The 26329-nt window shown below is 38.9% G+C and overlaps 1 protein-coding gene across 2 annotated transcripts in view; it reads left to right on the top strand.

The window, feature by feature from the left end:
- ERICH1 (glutamate rich 1) overlaps positions 1–23277 on the top strand; it is a 245819-nt gene extending 222542 nt beyond the window's left edge. For both annotated transcript variants that reach the window (XM_053710357.1, XM_053710358.1), the window contains one exon: positions 23189–23277. In XM_053710357.1, coding sequence (XP_053566332.1) covers positions 23189–23262 — 74 coding nt within the window. In that variant the 3' untranslated portion in view covers positions 23263–23277. The remainder of the gene's footprint in view (positions 1–23188) is intronic.
- Positions 23278–26329: the final 3052 nt, after the last annotated feature.

Raw genomic sequence — 26329 nt, 5'->3', positions numbered from 1 at the left:
CACATATATGCAAAAATTGTGATATTTATTACATTGTAAGACAGTTTTGGAAAACATGTATGCTTTTTTACTCTTAAAGTCGCAGTACCTTTTTTTCAGATTGTTGTTTTTTTCACTAAATAAAGTGTTTTCAGGACTTTTTGTGGTTATTACCAGCCTGTTCAACATGTTTTGACATTGAGGAGTCAATGTTCTATGTGTTTAGAAGCCATTGTGGAACCCCCACTTAAGATGTGTCCCTCATGTACTGAAAGGGCCTTACATTGCAAAGAACATATTTTAAGTGATAAAAGTATGTCTAGGGATGATTCTCAGTCTGAAGAGAATTGGGTTATGCCATCCAATTCTCCTCAAGTGTCACAACCTTTAACGCCCACTCAAGCGACGCCAAGTACATCTAGTGCGTCTAATTCTTTTACTCTGCAAGATATGGCTGCAGTTATGTCTACTGCCCTTACAGAGGTATTATCTAAACTGCCAGGTTTACAGGGTAAGCGCAGTAGGTCCGGTACTAGAGTAAATGCTGAGCCCTCTGACGCTTTATTGGCCATCTCCGATGTACCTTCACAGTGTTCCGAGTTGGGGGTAGGGGAATTGCTGTCTGAGGGAGAACTTTCAGACTCAGGAAATGTGTTCCCTCAAACAGACTTGGACGTGACGGCCTTTAAATTTAAGCTGGAACACCTCCACCTGTTACTCCGGGAGGTTTTAGCGACTCTGGATGATTGTGACCCTATTGTAATCCCACCAGAGAAGTTGTGTAAAATGGATAAATATCTAGAGGTCCCTACTTACACCAATGTTTTTCCAGTACTTAAAAGGATTTCAGACATTATTACTAAGGAATGGGATAGACCAGGCATTCCGTTCTCTCCCCCTCCTATTTTTAAGAAAATGTTTCCCATATCTGACACCATTCGGGATTCCTGGCAGACGGTCCCTAAGTTGAAGGGTGCTATTTCTACCCTGGCTAAGCGTACAACTATACCTATTGAGGACAGTTGTGCTTTCAAAGATCCTATGGATAAAAAATTAGAGGGTCTGTTGAAGAAGTTGTTTATTTATCAGGGTTTTCTTCTACAACCGATAGCGTGCATTGTTCCAGTTACTACTGCAGCAGCTTTTTGGTTTGAGGCTCTAGATGGAGTCTCTTAAGGTTGAGACCCCATTAGATGATATTTTGGATAGAATTAAGGCTCTCAAGCTAGCAAATTCTTTTATTACCGATGCCGCTTTTCAAATGGCTAAATTAGTGGCTAAAAATGCAGGCTTTGCCATTCTAGCGCGTAGAGCATTATGGCTTAAGTCTTGGTCTGCTGATGTGTCATCAAAATCTAATCTTCTAGCTATTCCCTTTAAAGGTAAGACCCTATTTGGGCCTGAGCTAAAGGAAATAATTTCCGACATTACTGGAGGTAAAGGTCATGCCCTTCCTCAGGACAAGACCGTTAAAATGAGGGTTAAACAAAATAATTTTTGTTCCTTTCTAAACTTTAAATGCGAACCCTCCCCTTCCTCCTCCGCCACAAAGCAGGAGGGGAATTTTACACAATCCAAGTCAGTCTGGAGACCTAACCAGACCTGGAATAATGGTAAACAGGCCAAGAAGCCCGCTGCTGCCACCAAGACAGCATGAAGGGGCAGCCCCCGATCCGGGACCGGATCTAGTAGGGGGCAGACTTTCTGTCTTCGCCCAGGCTTGGGCAAGGGACGATCAGCATCCCTGGGCATTAGAAATCGTGACCCAGGGGTATCTACTAGAATTCAAGGATTTTCTCCCAAGAGGGAGATTTCATCTTTCACGTTTGTCTGTAGACCAGACAAAAAGAGAGGCGTTCTTACGCTGTGCAGAAGACCTCTATACCATGGGTGTAATCTGTCCAGTTCCAAAACCAGAACAGGGACAGGGGTTTTACTCAAATCTGTTCATGGTTCCCAAAAAAGAGGGAACCTTCAGACCGATTTTAGATCTCAAATGTCTAAACAAATTTCTCAGAGTCCCATTCATTCAAGATGGAGACCATACGAACATTTTTACCAATGATCCAGGAGGGTCAATATATGACCACCGTGGACTTGAAGGATGCGTATCTTCACATTCCTATCCACAAAGATCATCACCAGTTTTCTCAGGTTCGCCTTCCTGGACAAACATTACCAGTTTGTAGCCCTCCCTTTTGGGTTGGCAACAGCTCCCAGAATTTTCACAAAAGTGCTATTGTCTCTTCTGGCGGTTCTAAGGCCGCGGGGCATAGCAGTGGCGCCCTATCTGGACGATATTTTGATTCAGGCATCAACTTACCAGCTAGCCAAATCTGACACGGACGTCGTGTTGGCTTTTCTAAGGACTCACGGGTGGAAGGTGAATATACAAAAGAGTTCACTAGTTCCACTGACAAGAGTCACATTCCTATGAACTCTGATAGACTCGATAGACATGAAATTTTTTCTGACGGAGGTCAAAAAGTCAAAGATCCTAACTACTTGCCGAGCACTTCATTCCATTCTTCAGCCATCAGTGGCGCAGTGTATGGAGGTCATTGAGTTAATGGTAGCGGCAATGGACGTCGTTCCGGTTGCTAGCCTACATCTCAGACCACTGTAGCTGTGCATGCTCAGACAGAGGAATGGGGATTATGCGGATTTATCTTCTCGGATAAATCTGGATCTAGAAACCAGAGACTCTCTTCTTTGGTGGTTGTTGCAGGATCATCTGTCCCAGGGAATGTGCTTCTGCAGGCCAGCATGGGTCATAGTGACGACGGACGCCATCCTCTTGGGCTGGGGTGCAGTCTGGAATTCCCTGAAGGCTCAGGGTGTTTGGACTCAGGAGGAGTCCCTATTACCAATAAATATTCTGGAACTGAGAGCAATATTCAACGCGCTCCAAGCGTGGCCTCAGTTGGCTTTGGCCAAATTCATAAGATTCCAGTCGGACAGTATAACGACTGTAGCATATATCAATCATCAAGGGGGAAGAAAGAGTACTCTAGCGATGAAAGAGGTTTCCAAAATAATTTGATGGACAGAGACTCACTCTTGCCATCTATCAGCAATCTATATCCCAGGAGTGGAGAACTGGGAAGCGGATTTTCTAATTCGTCAGAATTTTCATCCGGGGGAGTGGGAGCTCCATCCGGAGGTGTTTGCGGCATTTATCCGTCAATAGGGCACACCGGAATTGGATCTGATGGCATCTTGTCAGAATGCCAAACTTCCTTGTTACGGGTCCAGATCAAGGGATCCCCAAGCAGTACTGATAGATGCTCTAGCAGTACCTTGGTCGTTCATTCTGGCTTATGTGTTTCCTCCTTTTCTACTTCTACCTCGTCTGATTGCCAGAATCAAACAGGAGAGGGCTTTGGTAATCTTGATAGCGCCTGCGTGGCCATGCAGGACTTGGTATGCAGACCTGGTGGAAATGTCATCTCCGTGGAAACTGCCACTGAGACAGGACCTTCTAATTCAAGGTCCGTTCCAACATCCAAATCTAATTTCTCTGCAACTGACTGCCTGGAGATTGAACGCTTGATTGTATCTAAGCGGGGATTCTCTGAGTCGGTCATTGATACCTTGATTCAGGCTCGAAAGCCTGTCACTAGGAAAATTTACCTTAAGATATGGCGTAAATATCTTTATTGATGCAAATCCAAGGGCTACTCATGGAGTAGGATTAGGATTCCTAGGATTTTGTCCTTTCTCCAAGAAGGATTGGAGAAGGGATTGTCGGTTAGTTCCTTAAAGGGACAAATTTCTGCTTTGTCAATTTTACTACACAAGCGCCTGGCGGATGTCCCAGACGTTCAGTCTTTTTGTCAGGCTTTAGTTAGAATCAAGCCTGTGTTTAAACCTGTTGCTCCACCATGGAGTTTGAATTTAGTTCTAAATGTGCTTCAAGGGAAGTTTTGTTTTTAGTTGCCATCTCTTTGGCTCAAAGAGTTTCTGAGCTTTCTGCGTTACAATGTGACTCGCCTTATCTTATATTCCATTCTGATAAGGTGGTTTTGCGTACTAAACCTGGATTCCTTCCTAAGGTTGTTTCAAATAAGAATATTAATCAGGAAATTGTTGTTCCTTCTCTGTGTCCTTATCCTTCTTCTAAGAAGGAGCGTCTGTTACATAACTTGGACGTGGTTCGTGCCTTGAAGTTTTACAAGCGACCAAGGATTTCCGTCAAACATCTTCCCTATTTGTTGTTTATTCTGGAAAGCGTAGGGGTCAAAAAGCTACGGCTACCTCTCTTTCTTTTTGGCTGAAAAGCATCATCCGTTTGGCATACGAGACTGCTGGACAGCAGCCTCCTGAAAAAATTACAGCTCATTCTACTAGAGCGGTGGCTTCCACATGGGCTTTTAAAAACGATGCTTCTGTTGAACAGATTTGTAAGGCTGCGACTTTTACAAATTTGATACTTTTGCTTCTTCTGAGGCTATTTTTGGGAGAAAAGTTCTTCAAGCAGTGGTGCCTTCCGTTTAGGTATCTGTCTTGTCCCTCCCGTTCATCCGTGTCCTGTTGCTTTGGTATTGTATCCCACAAGTAAGGATGAATCCATGGACTCGTCGTATCTAGAAGAAGAAATGGAAATTTATGCTTACCTTGATAAATTGATTTCTTCTACGATACGACGAGTCCACGGCCCTCCCTGTCATTTTAGACAGATTATATTTTTGTTTTCAAACTTCAGTCACCTCTGCACCTTTTTAGTTTCTCCTTTTTCTTCCTATACCTTTGGTCGAATGACTGGGGGTGGAGTCAAGGGAGGAGCTATATAGACAGCTCTGCTGTGGTGCTCTTTGCCACTTCCTGTTAGCAGGAGGATAATATCCCACAAGTAAGGATGAATCCGTGGAACGTCGTATCGTAGAAGACATCAATTTATCAGGTAAGCATAAATTTCCTTTTTTGGTGCACATCACAGCTATATTCCTTGGTCTTACCCATTGTGATGAATGACTAAGGGAATTTGACCTATGTGTTACCTTATATGTTTACTAGTCACCCAGGTGTAATAAAAAATGTAAAATATCAATGGGAATATACTTCAAATATATTTTTCTCATATGAATTCATAGGGGTGCCAATAATTGTGCCACACATATATTTAAGATTTTTTTTTCTTATTTTTTTTTATAAACCTATGTTGTGTTTGCAAATGTTTGATACTCTGCTCTCATGGATATTTTTGTGTATTTTTTAAACAAAAGAGCAAAAGGTAAAACAATAAAGACAATTTTTCACAGCCTTCTTTGCTCATATTTACCAAGGGTGCCAATATTATTGGAGGGAACTATACCTAGATATGCTTAGGAGCAGCAATGCACTACTGGGAGGTAGCTGGTGATTGGTGACTATAGACACATCCTTTTGCCTTTGACCCACCAGATGTGTTCGGTTAACTCACAGTAGTTAAAGGGAGATAAAACCCCAAAAAAATATTTCATGATTCAGATAGAGAATATAATTTTGAACAACTTTCCAATTTACTTCTATCATTTAATTTGCGTCCTTCTGTTATTATCCTTTGTTGAAAGGTTTATCTAGGCAAGTTTAGAAGCAGCAGAGAACCTAGGTTCTAGCTGTTGATTGGTGGCTGCATATATATAATGTGTTCAGTTAGAAACCATTAGTGCATTGTTGCTCCTTCAACACATGATACCAAGAGAATGAAACAAATTAGATAATAGAAGTAAATTAGAAAGTTGTTTAAAATTTTAATATCTATCTGAATCATGAAAAAAAAAATGGGTTTTATGTCCCTTTAATTGCTGCTGTAGAGTGAACATTAAAGGGACAACAAAGAAAACAAAGTACACTATTTAAAAAAAAAGATTAGCCTAAATAGTATTGTTGTAATATATATTTATTACATGCCTTCTAGCTAAAGTTGTTAAAATTGAGAGTGATCTTCGCTGTGATGTATTTCCTGTTATGAACTGTATGATACTATAGTATTGTTTCTTCTCCACACAGCTCACTATTTTCCTGCACTCCCTAACCAGCTCTAGTACATTTATAGAGCCACCTACTCAGCTACCTGGAACCACTGGCTGTGGCGGTACTAGCCGTGTACAGTATATTGTGTGCACCATAGAAAGCAGCAGTATTTCTTTAGCTGAAATAAGACAACTTGTAAGGGGAACTTGGTTTAGGCAGCTAAGACAACTTGTAGGGAGAAGTGTAAGTTAACTTTCAGCTGCCCTCATTGCAGAGACTTGTTTGCTACTGAGGTAGCCCAGGCTGCACAGGGATTATAATAATCTACAGAGCACGTCTATCAGGGCAGGGAGGTATCTTCTGCTTTATTTTTTGTGTCCCTACACTTAATTTCTGCTAATGTAAACAGGAAACTGTTTTCTTTATTGCTATGTGCAGTATACTCTGCACATTTAGTATCATTACAGCCAGTGGTAGCTGAGTAGGTAGCTTTATACTTGTAATAAGGATGGTTAGGGAGCTTAGGAAAAAAAGTGAGCTGTGTGAGGAAGGAGCAATACTATAGTATCATACAGTTCATAATAGCAAATGACAACACAGGCAGGTTTACGCTCAATTTTATCAACTTTAGCAGCAATATTTTTAATATATATATATATATATATCAGGGGCGTATTACTGCCTAGGCCGACAAGGCACGGGCCTAGGGCGGCAGCTTGGGAGGGGCGGCATTTTTATCGCTATGCAGTCTGTCAGACAAACTAAATAGCAACTTGGAAGAAGAAAAAAAAAATTTGTGGCGCTATATATTTTTTATTAGTATGTGTGTCATTCATGCCGCTATGTTTAACAGTCAGGACTCAGGAGCCTTATCTGATTAATTATAAAAGTTACGTTACTGCTTATTGAGCACGAGCAGGACTCAGGAGACATACATACTCATACTGTCTTGCATACAGCGGCTGTGAGACTGAGTATCCACTTACTTACAGTCGCTGTATGCAGGAGAGACAGGTGCTGCTGGCTGTGCTATGGATCCTGAACAGGGGCTTCTGAGATCTCTCAGATCTGTGTGTGCACTACTGCTGAGTGAAATCTCCTGGGTACTCCCCTACCCAGAGCTTGCAGCGGTCCTTTTCCTCAAGGTCACCTGATAATCATAACTGCGATTAAGATGTGAGCGGTCATCATAAGAACGCTCCTCTGGGCTCCCCGATACCGCGATTATGACCCCAGGTCCAGGGCACATGTAATTTCAGCGGCAAAACTGACAGCGCTGGGGAGTGCAGACAGTGATGTGCTCAGCCCAACAGTACAGTGAGTGTCTCTATTTCTTCTCGGTATATCAGGTCATTGAGGCGAGTACGCTAGCGGCTAAGTCCTGTGAGACCTATCCTGTGAGACCTGTCCTGTCTAAAGTGGTTCTAGGGGTCCGGTGGCTCACGCTGCTGATCAGCAGGATACCAGGGTTTTTTTTCTAATTGCAGCGCAGCGGTTTGGGACACAGTTCCCTTGCTAATAGCTTGTGAACAGACTTGTAGTTAAGTTTTAGGAATTTTGAATCGTTTGGCTGCTAAAAAAATATTAAGCATGCAGCTGCTGCAAACTTTTCCCACATTGCAGTGAACATTTAGTGACATAAAAGTGTCCTGTAACCTTTATTAAAATATCACACTGTTTTAAAAGGTTGTTTTGTCTTGTTTTCAAAAAAGTAGAACTGCAGCTGCATTTTTTTTTTTAAATAACAAAACATTGTTTTGCCTTCTAGGAAGTTTAAAAATTTTATTTTAAAAAGATAAACAAGTCTAGTTGCTTTTCTTAGTAATGTGAAAGTGAATTATATTCATATTGCTGCTTTTTAACTGTGTAAATGATGTGGTGAAAGTACAATATGTGATTTTATATATATATACAGTATATGTAATGTGTGTCTCCCAGTCCAGGACTATCACTCACACAAGTAAATCACTTTATAATTTAAAAGATTATCTAAACAAACAAGAAGGAAAGCACTCTGTAATATTGCAAAATCAACACATTAAGCCATACAGGTTTATATATATATATATATATATATATATATATATATATATATATATATATATATATATATATATGCAGAATGTGCAGAATTATTAGGCAAATGAGTATTTTGACCACATCATCCTCTTTATGCATGTTGTCTTACTCCAAGCTGTATAGGCTCGAAAGCCTACTACCAATTAAGCATATTAGGTGATGTGCATCTCTGTAATGAGAAGGGGTGTGGTCTAATGACATCAACACCCTATATCAGGTGTGCATAATTATTAGGCAACTTCCTTTCCTTTGGCAAACTGGGTCAAAAGAAGGACTTGACAGGCTCAGAAAAGTCAAAAATAGTGAGATATCTTGCAGAGGGATACAGCACTCTTAAAATTGCAAAGCTTCTGAAGCGTGATCATCGAACAATCAAGCGTTTCATTCAAAATAGTCAACAGGGTCGCAAGAAGCGTGTGGAAAAACCAAGGCGCAAAATAACTGCCCATGAACTGAGAAAAGTCAAGCATGCAGCTGCCAAGATGCCACTTGCCACCAGTTTGGCCATATTTCAGAGCTGCAACATCACTGGAGTGCCCAAAAGCACAAGGTGTGCAATACTCAGAGACATGGCCAAGGTAAGAAAGGCTGAAAGACGACCACCACTGAACAAGACACACAAGCTGAAACGTCAAGACTGGGCCAAGAAATAGCTCAAGACTGATTTTTCTAAGGTTTTATGGACTGATGAAATGAGAGTCTTGATGGGCCAGATGGATGGGCCCATGGCTGGATTGGTAAAGGGCAGAGAGCTCCAGTCCGACTCAGACGCCAGCAAGGTGGAGGTGGAGTACTGGTTTGGGCTGGTATCATCAAAGATGAGCTTGTGGGGCCTTTTTGGGTTGAGGATGGAGTCAAGCTCAACTCCAAGTCCTACTGCCAGTTTCTGGAAGACACCTTCTTCAAGCAGTGGTACAGGAAGAAGTCTGCATCCTTCAAGAAAAAACATGATTTTCATGCAGGACAATGCTCCATCACACGCGTCCAAGTACTCCACAGCGTGGCTGGCAAGAAAGGGTATAAAAGAAGAAAATCTAATGACATGGCCTCCTTGTTCACCTGATCTGAACCCCATTGAGAACCTGTGGTCCATCATCAAATGTGAGATTTACAAGGAGGGAAAACAGTACACCTCTCTGAACAGTGTCTGGGAGGCTGTGGTTGCTGCTGCACGCAATGTTGATGGTGAACAGATCACAACACTGACAGATTCCATGGATGGCAGGCTTTTGAGTGTCCTTGCAAAGAAAGGTGGCTATATTGGTCACTGATTTGTTTTTGTTTTGTTTTTGAATGTCAGAAATGTATATTTGTGAATGTTGAGATGTTATATTGGTTTCACTGGTAAAAATAAATAATTGAAATGGGTATATATTTGTTTTTTGTTAAGTTGTCTAATAATTATGCACAGTAATAGTCACCTGCACACACAGATATCCCCCTGAAATAGCTATAACTAAAAACTACTTCCAAAACTATTCAGCTTTGATATTAATGAGTTTTTTGGGTTCATTGAGAACATGGTTGTTGTTCAATAATAAAATTAATCCTCAAAAATACAACTTGCCTAATAATTCTGCACTCCCTGTATATATATATATATATATATATATATGTATATATATATATGTATATATATATATATATATATATATATATGTGTGTGTGTGTGTGCTTGACGGTGTCCCTCTGAAATTTTTAAATGTTGGGAGGCATGTAATATATGCAGACCATACTGATAATAACGCAAAGAAATAGGAAGGAAAGGGAGACAGGCTGTGATGTGGAGAATTTTATGGGCTGATAATATGTATTTTTATATTAAAAATAAATCAGGTATTATAACTTGCTGTCAGTAAAATATAAAAACTGGACACTAATGATTCAGGACAGGAGCTGCAGTGCAATAGGTTTAGATCTGAGGTTGGTGGGGGCATATAGAGGACAGCCATTAGGGTGGGTTCTAACAGTATCTATGTATGTATGTGTGTTTGTATGTATGCGTGTGTGTGTGTAGTGTACCTGTGTGTGTGTGTGTGTGTGTGTGTGTGACTGTGTACTCCTGTGTGTGTGTTTGCATGTACCTGCCTGTGTGTGTACCTGTGTATGTATGTATCTGTGTGTTTATGCATATGTGTGTTTATGCATATGTGTATATGTATATCTGTTTGTGTGGCTTAGTGCATTGTATATTTTTTTAATATTTTTTTTTTTTATTTGTTTTAATATTTTAGTTCTACGTAGGGGCCCCACACTGTAATTTTGCCTAAAGCCATGCAATTGCTAGGGATTTTGTATTTTAATTTCACATGGTTACTTATTGCTGACTGTCTTCTATCTATCTATCTATCTATCTATCTATCTATAATGTGTCCCTCCCTGCAAATGCATTTAGGTTTAAAGCAACCCACCAACCAGAGTGAATGCAAGCCCTGGTGAATATCTACTTAAAAAGACATAATAATAAAAAAAAAGTTACCCCCTGACCAAAAAATATTATGGTTTAAAAAAGGCCTAAAACCTGGAGGGAGGGGGGGGGTCGGGCAGCAGAATTTTGAGTGCCTAGGGCAGCACAAAACCTAAATACGCCACTGATATATATTATAAATGCTAATGGATACAGTTTCCCTTTAAGTATGTGTTTAACAACTTCAATCGGTTAATCACTTAGGGCTAGATTACATGTGGAGCGCTAAATTATTGCACAGTTTTGATTTAAAGTTGGTGGAAGTGGGGTGTTAGAAAAAAAAAACGGCACTGAAAAGTGCTTTTGTATTGCGGTCTATGGGAACTGTGTGTTCCCATAGAACGCAATGTAAAAATATATATGTATATGATTATATACATATATATTTATGTGTTAATATGTGTATGCCAGTGATCAAGGGCTAGAGAAGACCCGAAACATGTTTGGCAAACTGCTCTGACTAGGATTTACGCCTTAAACTTTGACAAATTTTTTTTTTTATGACACTGTGTTTTTAAAATTTTGGAAATAAAGGCCTTCATTACATATGCAGCGTTGCCCGCAAAATCCTCCGCCGCCAGATTTTATGCGATTTTGGTATTACATATACGGCGTAGCATACAAGTTACGCGCGTATATTTCAGCCTTCGGACGTATTTATTTTAGCCATAGACTAACATAGAACAGCCGCGCAATTTGGTATACAATATACAGCGTAAGGACTTATGCGCACAGAATTCAGAAAATCTACTCCATTCTCATCTCGCCACATATTGCAGGCGCAGCAACCCTTGCACTGACTAAAAAAGCAACTTAACTCCCTGGAAGCCTTAACAAACACATATATTTAAGCAGCATCTCAAGGTTAAAGGGACAGTATCCTATTATATTGCTTTTTTAAGGTTTATTTGTGTATTTGAAATAGTTTGAAGCCACAACATAATCAAATGGATTGAGCTTGTAGGTACTTTATCACATTGTGGACATATACTTGCTTATTTACTTTCAATTGTATTACCTTCATCTCTTTAGAACCCACTGGAGTGTCATTTATTCTAATGCTAACACAGCTTGGCATTGATGCCAAAATATATAAAAGGACAGTCAAGTCCAAAGAAAACCTTCTTCTTTTAAATAGGGCATGTTATTTCAAAATACTTTCAGATTTAATTATTACACTTGCTTTGTTCTTTTCGTATTCTTAGTTGAAAGCAAAACCTAGGATGGTTCATATGATAATTTCTAAGACCTTCTTGAAGGCCGCCTCTTTGCAATTGTGTCAAACCAATCACAGACACCACAACCTCTCACCTGCAGACTTAAAACACCTGATAATGCCCACCCTATCAGTAACATCACTACTATATATACCAATGTGTCAATTTATATTGGATGTGAGATACATTGATTTACATCTTAGAAGTGAATATTACTATATGTACCCTTCATAAACAACTATTGTGGATGTGAGTTATAGTACAAGAATGTCATAAACAGGATAATATTACCTTTTTTTGCCATTTCCACACAGGTCTTATATGTTTTAACAATATTAGTGTACTAAAACACACCTCACATGGATGTGGATGACAATTATATGGTAAGTAACAGAGGACAAGATTTATGGTGAACTATAAGAATATTTATTTCTTTTTTGGCTTCTTAGATGAGGGAGCTGAGGTGGCTGTAGTGGATTTCCTTGTTCTCCTAGTTTGAAAAAATTCTGATGTTTCTGCTGGTGTGCTGGCCACAGATGATAGGCTGGAGGCAGTGTCCTGCTGGTGTGTAAAGTGCTCAACCAACACACCCAAGAGTTGATTTTGTTCTCGCCATCTATTCTCCATCTGCATCTGTATATCAGACAGAATTTGCATCATCTGTGACTGGTTTTGAACACTTCCACTTAATGATGCTGCCATGTCCCTCTGCAGCTCTATGCTACATTTGTGTAACCTCTCTTGGCTCCTGTGGAACCTCTCTTGGCCTCTTTGTCTGCTCTCGGAGCTTGTTATGAGCCTCCTCTGGAGTGCAATGTATTCCTCACCCAGGGGAGAATACAATGCATCCACAGGCTCTTGAGCAGCAGGGCTTCTAGTTGCTTGAGGTGCAGGTTCAGCTGCATCTGCTGTTTCTGGTGGGGCAGGTTCAGCTGCATCTGCTGTTTCTGGTGGGGCAGGTTCAGCTGCATCTGCTGTTTCTGGTGGGGCAGGTTCAGCTGCATCTGCTGGTGCTTGAGTACTTTCATCTATATTTTCATTTGCAGATGGTGGAGCTCGCCCAAGTGATGAGGATGGTGGAACTCGCCCAAGTGATGAGGATGGTGGAGCTCTCAGGGTTGATTGATAGTCCCACTGATGACCAGTGTGTGACCACTCAGCCTGTCCAGTTGGCACTTCTTGTGACATAGTCTGTGGGTAAAAGCCATGACTGCCCTGAAATTGTGTGTGTGTGTGTGGGGGGGGGGGGGGGGGGGGCCAAATACCTGGACCCTTTGTGTCTGTCTTGGCTCCCCCTCAAAGCCAAAAGAAGAATATTCCTCTGGCCAGGAATCTTGCCAGGCGTCATATAGCAATGGTGGTGGCATCACTCCTGGGTCCTCAACTGAAGCAATCCACCCATGCTCATGCCTGGTAGCATACTGTTCATGTGGTTGCCTGAAGACTGGTGGTGGTGGTGGTGGCGGCATGCCTGTGACTGGTGGTGGTGGTGGTGGTGGTGGCGGCATGCCTGTTTGTATCCTCGTGACTGGAGGTTCTGTGGAGGAGTCAAATGATAAGAGGGATTAGTTCAGTCAGATATATGTCCATGTGGGCATACAATGTACATTGATACATGCTAGGGCCTATACTGATTCTCATGTCAAACTCTATAACATGCATGTGCACATTGTGATTTGTGCTATGAGGGATTTTAATATGCGCAGTATACAGGTATGTGTTTCATACAATAGTTATGTGTACATGTCAATGATGGAAAAAATGTGTTCTTTAAGTGACACTATGGTCACACAATTTACTTTAGCCTGATGTAGGCACAGAACCTGCTTTATTGAGCTAAAAGTATTGTTATGTCTATAGTGTCCATTTATTGAAAACTCTACATGTGGCTTGTGGCCTGTGTTACTCTGAGACATGTTAGTATTGCACTATTCCACCTCATATCATGAATTGCATTGTGTTAAGTAGCATTAATGTCAAATATAATTGTAGATGTTTTTGTTAGTAGGCCAAATACCATGCTCCTCATTGTGTACATGAATATGTGATATTAAAGGATGTTATATCTCAAATACATATAATACTGATGTGTGGGATGTTACTCACCAGCATGATGTGCTGTGGTTGCAGCCCCTGAGTCACGAGCCCCTGGAAGTCCATGGACTGCTGTGATACTCAGGGACCTGCGTATCATCTCCTGCCAGGTGTTATACTCTATGTCCATGGATGGACCACCGCCTGTTCTCCTCTGGTGCATAGCTTCCTGCCCCATCTTTTCTTTGATCCGCCTCTTGCAGTCATTCCACCGCTTTATAAGGCCCTCGACAGTCCTCCTCTGCGGGGCCACACTGTTGACGGCATCCTCTATCGCCAACCATGCAGTTTTTCGCCTTTTGGCACTGTCTTTGCCCTTCTCCTGCCCGAAGAGGGCACTGTAATTGTCCATGATGGCCTGGACTAGGGCAACATTTTCATCGAATGAGAAGTTGGGACATCTCAGCCTCTCATCCTCCATGGACACCTGGCTTGCTCCCTCTGATGTCCCTGGTGTGGGTTCCTCCCTATCCTCTCCCTCCTCCCCCCTTCTGTCCACATGTGCACCCTCTGTCCCTCTCCTAGATGTGCCTGGTCTCTGGGGCTCTCGGGCATCTCCCCTCCCATCATCCCTTCTAGCTCTCCCTCTCCCCACTCCACTTACTCCCTGACGGGGACCTCACTACTCCTCCTGTCCTCTACAATACTCCTCTCCCTGCCACTCCTCTCCCCTCCGCCCTACCTCTCCCTGCCATCCTCACACTACACACACTCACACTCACTCCCAGTTCAATCACACACAATCACAACCAAACACTCAGCCTATCACACTGTAAAATTCAAATAAAATGTGTGAGGTGTTAGAAAAAAAAGTGTGGTGTATTTGTATATGTATGTATGCAAAATGTGTGCAATATGTAAAAATTATGTGTAAGTGTACAAGCTTAATCAAACAACAATGCGACATAGCTAACTCCTCTGTTTGCGCCTTTCTCTCTACTCTCACTAATCCTACACTCCAGTGTAGTGTGCTGTAGCTCAACAAACCATCTAAACACACTGAAGAAAATGGCGTGTGCGCATGGGTTTATATATGAATTTTGAATAGCGTAATTATGTGTCGCATTTATATTTGAAATCGCAATTCATTTTTACGAGTGTTAGCCTAATTTGCGTAAAACTACTCTTTATTGACACTTTCCGTGGACAAAATACTGGCGTCAGTTACTTGCGACGACTAAAATGTGTATTTGCGCTTATTTCAGAAGATCGCAAGTTTGTCTTACCAGTTTAGCATCTAACGGCACAGTATATGTAATACCCCAATGTGCAAGGTGAAATTACGGGCGGCGCATTATATTTGATCGCGCCCAAAACTTTTTGCATTTTTTAATATGGACTGATTTTTGGAATTTGATGGCGCGGACTATAAAGTATATGTGTTAATATTTGTATATACACATAATAACACATAAATATATACATCAGAACGAGGCTCCCATTGGAGCCTATAGGAGCATGCTCTCGTGAGCGCAATGCTTCCTAGCAATGCAAACATGAGCTTGCGTTCACATTGCGATTATCTTATAATACCAGGGCACATTATCGCACATGCAAGCGATATTTAGTGCTCCACTTGTAATCTGGCCATAGAGTATTTTATTATTGCACAGTTGCTTGCATACAACACATTGTTTGCATTATAAAGGTACAGTAAAGTCAATAACATTAAACTTTTAAATTGATTGAACTACATTAAAAAGTTGTTTCAAATGTCATGCACTAATCAATTATCAGTTTTACCCTTCGTATCCTTTGTTAAAGAGTAATCCTAGGTGAGCTCAGGAGCGTGCATGTGCCTTAAAGGGACAGTATACACCAACGTTCATTTAGCTGCATGTAATAGACACTACTATAAAGAAGAATATGCACAAATACTGATCTAAAAATCCAGTATAAAACCGTTTAAAAACCTACTTAGAAGCTCCCAGTTTAGCACTGTTGAAAAGGTTAGCTGGAAAACACACCCCCCCCCCCCCCCCACCAGTTCCTCTGCATATAAAAAGACCCTTTAAACAAGCAGGAGTAGGTAGACACCAGTATACTTCTAAAACTTTGAGGCTTGGTTGGGAGCCTGAAAACCAGCACAATGTTATTTAACAATAAACACAACTATACATTTTTTTAAAAAAAAGAAGCTGTATAGGCTACATTTATGCAATTAAAAAATCTAGTGTATAATGTCCCTTTAAGCCATCTGGCAATAGTGTTTGCAACATTGTTTCTAGCAATGTTATACATAGTTACAATCACTGCTACCATAGACTGCTATAAACACATGCGTGCTCCTAAGCTGCTAACAGGTGCCTATTTAGTTGTAGTCTTCAACAAATTATACCAAAATTTGATAATATAAGTAAATTGGAATGTTGTTTAAAATTGCATGCTCTATCTGAATCATGAACGTTTTTTCCGATAGAGAATGCAATTTAAAAAAGTTTCCAATTTACTTTTATTATCAAATCTGCTTTGTTCTTATGTTATTCTTTGTTGAAGAGATATCGGGATAGGTAATGTGCAAGAAATAGTGTTGCTATCTAGTGCTCTTTCTAATGTATAGCATTGTTTCAAAACTGTTGCCTTATTATGCTGCAGGCACGTGTACACTCCCGAACTTACCTTCCCTCTTTTCAACAAAGGATAAAAAGGAACCAAAGCAAATGTAATAAAAGAAGTTCACTGGAAAGTTGTTTAAAATTGTATGTTCTATCTGAAACAAGAAAGAAAAAATTTGGTATTTATGTCCCTCTAATTTTGGCATAACTGTCGCTTTAAAGGGACATTCCACTTTTGAATAGAATCATTTTTGCAATATACTTGTAATAAAAGTTATTGCCTATCAAGAGTGTATTTAAGTATGCTCCGTACATCTGCATTTTAAATACAGAAATTGTTCAGACAGCCTAAAGTGCTTGTATCATCTAGTAATTACTTAATTTGTAAATTGCTAACAAGATACAAGCCCCACTGGAGATTGGAGCAGCTGCAGCATTTAAAATGCTTCACATGCACAGAAAAATTGTAACACTAAAAAATAGAGAGAACTTTTGCTAGAACCATATTTGCTAACACATGTATATTGCAAATATGTTTCTGTCCAAAGATGTAGTTCATCTATGTGCAATTCAGTTTTGACTGGAATATCCCTTTAACATATAAGTAATAGATATTTCATATATAGTTTGCAGAAAATATATACTTTTCTTTTTTTAAGATCAGTTTCTTTTTTTTTATTAAATAAATAAAGAGAGAGACACGCTCTACCTGGAAACGAACAATAGCATAATAGCTTGTTCTGTGGCTAGTTACCAACCAAGAAGCAGCCTCTTTTTGCTCAACGTGTGCCTTTCACAGAGAAGAACTTTCCTGAAGCATATCAGTCTGATCCTGACTTGACAGTACAGTCCAGCCCCGAAATACCAGGCAATCCCTCTCTGAACGAGAGAAACAGCAAAACTTCAGACGTACGTTTCGGCCTATTGTGGGCCTCGTCAGTGAGGTGCAGCCATATCCCTCTAGGCACACTGAGCAACGGGTCCATGTCTGGATTCCTGCATCACACTTTTTTTTTTATTTCCTACCTACCTCATCCTTTTTTCATTTAGAAGCCTCTACATTATAATTCCAAACAGTTTAGTGTGACAGACTAGCTTTCATGTAACTCGCCCATCTTACACTATTTGAATGCTTAAAGATGGAGCTTTATACATAAGCTGCTTCTTTAGCATAATTCCATTGCCGATACTAGGTGCATTTAATCCTACTTATTCATTTATTACATATATTTCAACCTTATTTTTTTGTGTTAAGTTTAATTAGGAGATACAAGCTCATGCATTAATCAGTCAGCACATGCAATCAGCCAGAATACTAAAAATAGGAATTCTTTTGAGGAGAAATGTATAATATTCATCATGGTACAGTTTGTGTGTTTTGATTTTAGATTCAAAGTACTATAGGTCTAGATGGATTCTGTAAACAAAAATGAAAATAAAGTGGTTACTGCACCTAAGACACAATTGAGTTTGTACACTCAGGAGATTGAAACAAGGGTGGCTGCCAAAAGGAAAGATTGGCTAGAAAACCATTTTAAAAAGAACAAGATGTCCCAAAGCTTGATGTACATTGGACATCTTTCTTGCTCTTTGGAACAAAGCACAATAAAGCCTTCTGACAGATGAAATATGTAGGGGACAAAATCCTGTTAATTCAATTGTGTATTTGCATATGCTACTCAGTTTGTGTTATATAGTGCTATGAGTTATTGTCTGGTATTTCTTTTTTGTTATTGGTTATTCATTTTCATTTAATTTTTGTAATATCCATTTTAATCTTTTCAGCTAAATATTAAATGAATGGAGATATAATACAAAAGCCAGGTAGCGTCTCCGTGCATTTAAATAGCGTATAAATGTCTGCAAGCGTATATTAGCCCTGCTGTACTCCTACAGAGTCTGCTTTAATGATTGTTTTACTCGATTTAAACTTGATTTAAAAAAATGTGTAATTTAAATATGCCTCATAATAGTTTCATGCAGACCATCCTGTTTCCTTCACAATGCTAACTAAAATTTAAGTTGATAAAAAGTCAGTTTTAAAATAACCAAATTTAGTTGAAAATAGTTTAGAATTTAGCTTTTTTAATGTCCTTTTAAAGGGATATGAAACAGCACTCCTATTGTAAAAAAATATGTAAAAGTAAACATAAAAATAAAAAGATTGTGTTAAATAACCGAAACAACGTACTTGTTTTCTTGCTAAATTAGCACTTAGAAATTCTCAGACTAGCCACAGCCTGCAGCTAATTAAAGGAGCTATGATTACAGAAATCAAGTTCTACTGTCATATTATTTTTGCAGCAAAAGTCCTCTACTTCGCATGAGGTGTGTCCTAGCAACATTACAAAGACAAAGCTGCTCCTTTGCCTTCCTGTAGAGACCACAGCCCCCCTGTAGGGTAGTGACAATAAGTTATGGGGACTTCACAAATAAGTAAAAAAAATAATAATAAGTAAAAGCCCTTTTTAAATAATATATATATATATATATATATATATATATATATATATATAATATAATATATATTATATAGTTATTATTATAATAATACATATTGGAATGATTTCGATTAAAGCAATATGAAACCTAACATGTTTCTTTCATGATTCAGACAGACCATGGGATTATAAACAACTTTCTAATTTTACTTCTATTGTCTAATTTACTTAAATCTCTTGGTATCCTTAATTGAAAAGAATAGCTAAGAACGTTTAGGTGCAGCAATGCACTACTGGGAGCTAACTGCTGATTGGTTGCTGTATACAAATGCCTCTTTTCACTGGTTCACCAGATATTTTTAAGTATCTCCCAGAATGCAGCACATTTGATAACAGAAGTAAATTGAAAAGTTGTTTAAAATCACATGCTCTATTTGAATCGTAAAAAAAAAAAATGGGTTTCATGTCCTTTTAAGTATAACTTAATTGAATTTTTTTAATGAACAATCGTTCCCCTTAGTAAATGTGCCCATTGTAAAGTTATCAGTTGTTCTTTCCGTGTTTATCTTTTTTTTTTTTTCAGTTTGAATATTTGGCCTGTATAACAACAAAATCAAATCTTGAACCTTCTTGCTTTTAATTTGGAAAAAAAAACATTTATATTAAAACTAGGACCAGTTTCCATAAAGCAACTTTGTATTATATGTGCTGTTTTAAAAAAATACATTTTCTTTAAATGTGAGAGTAGCACCTTGTACATTCACTTGGCTGTCAATCAAGCAAGAATAGTGTGTAGCCACCAATTAACAGCTGCATATGCTCTGAAACAAGCACTGTGCAAAGGTGCCAGCATCAGAGATTTAAAGGGAGATTAAAGTCAACCTATTTCTTTCATGATTCAGATAGAGCACACAGTTTTCAAAAACTTTCTATTTGCACATCCTTTTTAAATGCGCATTTTCTGAGGCACCAGCTCCTACTGAGCATGTGCAAGAGCCAAGGTCTGTCACATGATACAGGTAGTCGGCAAATGTAAGAAAATTTCAAATTGATCAGAAAAAAAATCTACTGCTCATTTGGAACTCAGAATATGAGCAAATGCATTGTCTTTTTACTTAGAAACACAATAGTGAGCACAGCACTCAGCTTTCAGTCCTTGTAACTTGTCTTTTTACTACGCATTTATTGATTATGCAATTTTACTGTATTTATTGGTCCTTTAAACAAACCGCTAAAGCTTCCATTTATATTGTAAAAGTACATAAAAAGGTCACCTGGGCTATGGAGTCCAGCATACTGAAGAGGATAGAAGTACTCATTTATCAGATGTCTTTGTAATGTATTTTATTTTCCAATACTCTGCACCACCTGTTTAACTGTATTGGTTTAGTGATCTAATAAACTAAGGGCTAGATAGTATGTGGCCCACTACTGATAGCAGCAGTTTGACAGTGTTGCTGAAATGTCCCTATCAATAGCAGGTTGCAAACTATAATACTTAAATTGCTCAAACACTGAGGGTTCAATCTATCAGTGTGGCGGCTTCCAGTTGTGATGGCTATTGTTTGTTTTTGAGGGAGCCGATATGACTTAGTATCGACCGTATCCTATTAGGTGTAACATTCCACATTGATGCTGCTGGCCCTTCTAACCTAATTAGTCATAAAAGCAGTTGTGTGGTTTATTTAGCTTCCATACAACCGATTTTAGGTACATAAAACAATGCAGAGGATCAAAATAAAATTATCCTTTTGCATTGAGATCATCTCCTAACAAAGTTAAATCCTAACCAAAACAACTAAATATAACCTCTCCCACTGCAAAATACTCTAAGTGCTCTCACCAACCCCCTACTGCAAAATAACCTAAGTCTAAATCCCCTCTGCAAAATACTCTAATCCTAACCTCTACCATATTACAATACCCCATCACCACTACAAAATATTGTAACCTTCCCCAAAGCATTTAACTGTCCTGACCTGCCACCCACCTCTTGTTAACCCTAACCACAGTAGCACAATCTCTCCCCTAATGCAGATAATCCTTACCGCTATTTCCTTCCTCCTCAGTACCCTATAATTGCTGACCTGAACTCTTATCGTCACATTTAACCCTAACCTCAACTAAGCCATAGCTCTGGTGCCTAAGTTATATAAGTAGCAGTTTTATTGAGACTAACGTCAGTCACCAACATTCAAGTGGCTCCATTATTCAGTGATCTGTGCATATTATGCTGCCACTAAATACTAGAGATGGAAGTATGATCCAGCCACTTACAATAATATAAAAATGCAAAAAGAAAATACTCTAATATGTAAGAGCATTTTATTATTGCACTATTGCTTGTATATAACTGTGTTTAAACCCTGCAAATATTTTAAACACAAAGTTAAACTCCGCTCCAGAGCAGCAATGCACTACTGGGAGCTAGCTGAACACATATGGTGAAGCATTGACATAAGACAAATGTGTATAGACATCAATCACCAACTAGCTCTCAGTAGTGTTAGATATGTACTTATTATTTTGTCAACAGATTCCGAAATAGCACAAAATAAATTTAAACATAGAAGTGAATTTAAAGTGTCAGTAAACCTTAAAAATAATGTTATATAATTCTGCACATAGTGCAGAATTATATAACATTATATTAGCGCAAACATTATAAAACATAATTTCCCCTTTGAATTTTTTTAAAAAAACTGCTGTTTTACAGACCCGCTCTCTGTGATCTTCTGAGCGGGTCTGTTATATTCACTCAGCGCATCGGGCCAGCTGTATAGTCATAGCCCGGCCCGACTGCGCCATAACACTAAGTGCAGCTCGCTCCTGCTCTGTCAGACAGCAGGAGCCAGCTGCACTTAGTGTTATGGCGTGGTCGGGCCGGGCTGTGACTATACAGCTGGCCCGATGCGCTGTTTGAAAAAAACAGACCCGCTCAGAAGATCACAGAGAGCGGGTCTGTAAAACAGCAGTTTTTTTTAAAAAATTCAAAGGGGAAATTATGTTTTATAATGTTTGCGCTAATATAATGTTATATAATTCTGCACTATGTGCAGAATTATATAACATTATTTTTTAGGTTTACTGTCCCTTTAAGTGTCTGTCCCTTTAAGTGTAAAAATCATGTGCTCTATCAGAATCATACAAGTTTTAATTTTGACTTCCCTATCCCTTTAAATGGAGCTGATATAAAAAATGTTTAATTAAGGCTCAGTTCAGTCACTTCCATCGGATCTAGTCCCAGGTGTATGTTTGTAATTCCAAAGTATATTTTAAGTCTGCTTGTGTACGTCTTAAATTGCATGTTTGTATGTTTAACAACTTTGCAAAGATTAAGCGCAGTAATAAACACATAGTTGAAGTCCCTCTCCGGAGTGGCAATGCGTTTCTGCTTCTGAGCAGGACATGGCAAGTGAGCCAGTCAGTAGTAACCTACATGTAGCTACCAATCACAGACCTTGTCCTGCTCATAAACGCAGCGGAAGCACATTTGGAGCACAACTATAACTGTGTTTAAGGATTTACACACATTATTCACACAATTGAGCATTTATTTAATAATGAAATGGATAATATGCTTATTACAGTAGAATGGCCCATACAGCTCTCTGTCTTCCTCTCTTTTCTCCCGTATGGTAACTGCTTATGAATGCCCTTCCTCCGGTCCTCTGCTGCAGTGTGTAAGCTTCTCTGTTGCTGTACAATTCTGTACACATTTGTTCCTCTACTTTCTGAATGAAGTTTAAAGGCTTCTAATCCCAGCTGGAACCCTCAGTAATAGCCGGTGTGCACTTGGTTACAGCATTCTGTCAGCTGATAATAGGACTTGCTGAATTAAGTATGTGAGAAATGTGCTCAATGCTTAGTCCTGGAACATTAAAAAATACTATTTACTCGCTTAACATTTCCTTTCATTCTAAATTAAATACACTATATCTGTGACTGCCTAATAAATATTGTATGGCTGTTTACTAGTGAATAGATACTGTTGATTAGCATCTTAAATGAATGTACTGTCAATAAGGAATTCATTTTTTAACAGTAATATATTAAACTTTATGGACATGTATAATAATAATAATTGCTTACTGACAAGTCTTTTCACTTAAATTGTGCACATAACTGAATTACCGTTTCAGCTTCCGATTATCAGATAAAAGCTGAGGCTTGTACTTTGAGTCACTTTAACTCACTTTAAGTAGAGAAAAAAAAGCTTGTTGTTTATTACTATTATTATTGTTATTATTTGTTTGTAGAGCTCCAACAGATTCGGCTATATGCACTTATTGTTATTGTATATTCTATTGTTATTGTATATTATATTGTTATTCAAATGCAATCTATGTTGTATATACCTTGGATGATTATGATTAATTTTTTCTTCTTCTTGTTTTTCAGATCAAAGAGTAACAATATGCTCCCTGCTTCACTATTGGATCACTGATATCCTGCCCATACAAAATGCAAAATAAAGTTTTTATATCAGATTGTTTTTGATGAATATTTGTGTGTATTACAAAGAATCGTATTTTAACAAACTCGCATATTACATGCTGATATTTTTCATTCTCCAAAAATGATAAATCCCCATAAACACTGAACTCTGTTTTAAACCATTTTGCATAAGTACCATTTTGGAGCTACAATGAATTGTCATTTAAGAGGATTTCAGCAGCAGTACGTATCACCAATCACCAACCATGCCCGCTCTTTTGCTAAAAAAAAAAAACCCTATTCTAAAAAACCCTAATCTAACAAAATGCCCTGATTATAGCTCTTTTGCAAAAAATACTAAAACTAACCTGCCCCCTAAAAAAAAAAAGTCTAAACCCCAAATTTTATTCTTTAATGGATAAGGATATTACTTTCTGAAATTTAGTGCAGAAAACTTCCTTTGCACTTATTTGTATTCTCTTCTTACTCTAGGACATACTTTAAGGGACAGTCTAGGCCAAAATAAACTTTCATGATTCAGATAGAGCATGTAATTTTAAACAATTTTCCAATGTACTTTTATCACCAAGTTTGCTTTGTTCACTTGGTATTCTTAGTTGAAAGCTTAACCTAGGAGGTTCATATGCTAATTTCTTAGATCTTGAAGGCCACCTCTTTTCAGAATGCATTTTAACAGTTTTTCACCATTAGAGGGTGTTAGTTCACGTATTTCATATAGATAACACTGTGATCGTGCACGTGAAGTTATCTGGGAGCAGGCACTGATTGGCTAAACTGCAAGTCTGTCAAAAGAACTGAAATAAAGGGGCAGTTTGCAGAGGCTTAGATACAAGATAATCACAGAGGTTAAAAGTATATTAATATAACTGTGTTGGTTATGCAAAACTGGGGAATGGGTAATAAAGGGATTATCTATATTTTAAAACAATAAAAATTCTGGTGTAGACTGTCCCTTTAAACATTCTACTGATAACATTCTCAGTATTAGGTTAAAGTTTTTGAGGTAAGTTTATGTTTTAGCCAATAGGAATGCCCTTCTCCAGCTTATTAGTGCTGGCTTCATCAGCACATACAGGGAGTGCAGAATTATTAGGCAAGTTGTATTTTTGAGGATTAATTTTATTATTGAACAACAACCATGTTCTCAATGAACCCAAAAAACTCATTAATATAAAAGCTGAATAGTTTTGGAAGTAGTTTTTAGTTTGTTTTTAGTTATAGCTATTTTAGGGGGATATCTGTGTGTGTAGGTGACTATTACTGTGCATAATTATTAGGCAACTTAACAAAAAGCAAATATATACCCATTTCAATTATTTATTTTTACCAGTGAAACCAATATATCACCTCAATATTCACAAATATACATTTCTGACATTCAAAAACAAAACAAAAACAAATCAGTGACCAATATAGCCACCTTTCTTTGCAAGGACACTCAAAAGCCTGCCATCCATGGATTCTGTCAGTGTTTTGATCTGTTCACCATCAACATTGCATGCAGCAGCAACCACAGCCTCCCAGACACTGTTCAGAGAGGTGTACTGTTTTCCCTCCTTGTAAATCTCACATTTGATGATGGACCACAGGTTCTCAATGGGGTTCAGATCAGGTGAACAAGGAGGCCATGTCATTAGATTTTCTTCTTTTATACCCTCTCTTGCCAGCCACGCTGTGGAGTACTTGGACGCGTGTGATGGAGCATTGTCCTGCATGAAAATCATGTTTTTCTTGAAGGATGCAGACTTCTTCCTGTACCACTGCTTGAAGAAGATGTCTTCCAGAAACTGGCAGTAGGACTGGGAGTTGAGCTTGACTCCATCCTCAACCCGAAAAGGCCCCACAAGCTCATATTTGATGATACCAGCCCAAACCAGTACTCCACCTCCACCTTGCTGGCGTCTGAGTCGGACTGGAGCTCTCTGCCCTTTACCAATCCAGCCACGGGCCCATCCATCTGGCCCATCAAGACTCACTCTCATTTCATCAGTCCATAAAACCTTAGAAAAATCAGTCTTGAGATATTTCTTGGCCCAGTCTTGACGTTTCAGCTTGTGTGTCTTGTTCAGTGGTGGTCGTCTTTCAGCCTTTCTTACCTTGGCCATGTCTCTGAGTATTGCACACCTTGTGCTTTTGGGCACTCCAGTGATGTTGCAGCTCTGAAATATGGCCAAACTGGTGGCAAGTGGCATCTTGGCAGCTGCACGCTTGACTTTTCTCAGTTCATGGGCAGTTATTTTGCGCCTTGGTTTTTCCACACGCTTCTTGCGACCCTGTTGACTATTTTGAATGAAACGCTTGATTGTTCGATGATCACGCTTCAGAAGCTTTGCAATTTTAAGAGTGCTGCATCCCTCTGCAAGATATCTCACTATTTTGACTTTTCTGAGCCTGTCAAGTCCTTCTTTTGACCCATTTTGCAAAAGGAAAGGAAGTTGCCTAATAATTATGCACACCTGATATAGGGTGTTGATGTCATTAGACCACACCCCTTCTCATTACAGAGATGCACATCACCTAATATGCTTAATTGGTAGTAGGCTTTCGAGCCTATACAGCTTGGAGTAAGACAACATGCATAAAGAGGATGATGTGGTCAAAATACTCATTTGCCTAATAATTCTGCACTCCCTGTATATATATATATATAATTCTATGGTTTCACCTCATGCAAAACATTTCATAATCTCTCTGTAATTGGTTGCAGGGACGTGTCTTCTGCTTCCCTTTATGGATCCACAATATACTCCTATTTCCATAACCTCTGCTGATATGTTTCAGTATTGGTTTGGCTGTTTTGCTGCTTGTTTGTGTATCTGCACTTGATGGACTCTCTTTGGGATACTGCTGCATAAGCATAGCCAGAGGAGGGGGGATTTTGCAGGTAAGTGCTTTAACTTAGCTCGCACACTTCTCAGAGGCTATTTGTAGGAACTCAGTCAGGTACAAGAATAGCCAGGGGACTAACTCTTGACACACTTTTTGCCTATTTTGCATTCTTTATACTGTTTTTAGACATTACAGACTATAACAAATTGCTTTATTAACTCTCTGGCAGCTCTATGGAGACTTTTTTAGCAACGT

Source organism: Bombina bombina, chromosome 4, assembly GCF_027579735.1.
Source record: "Bombina bombina isolate aBomBom1 chromosome 4, aBomBom1.pri, whole genome shotgun sequence".
In the NCBI taxonomy this organism is placed as follows: Eukaryota; Metazoa; Chordata; class Amphibia; order Anura; family Bombinatoridae; genus Bombina; species Bombina bombina.
The sequence above is the reverse complement of the archived record's forward strand: the minus strand, read 5'-3'. Positions and strand labels throughout refer to the sequence as shown.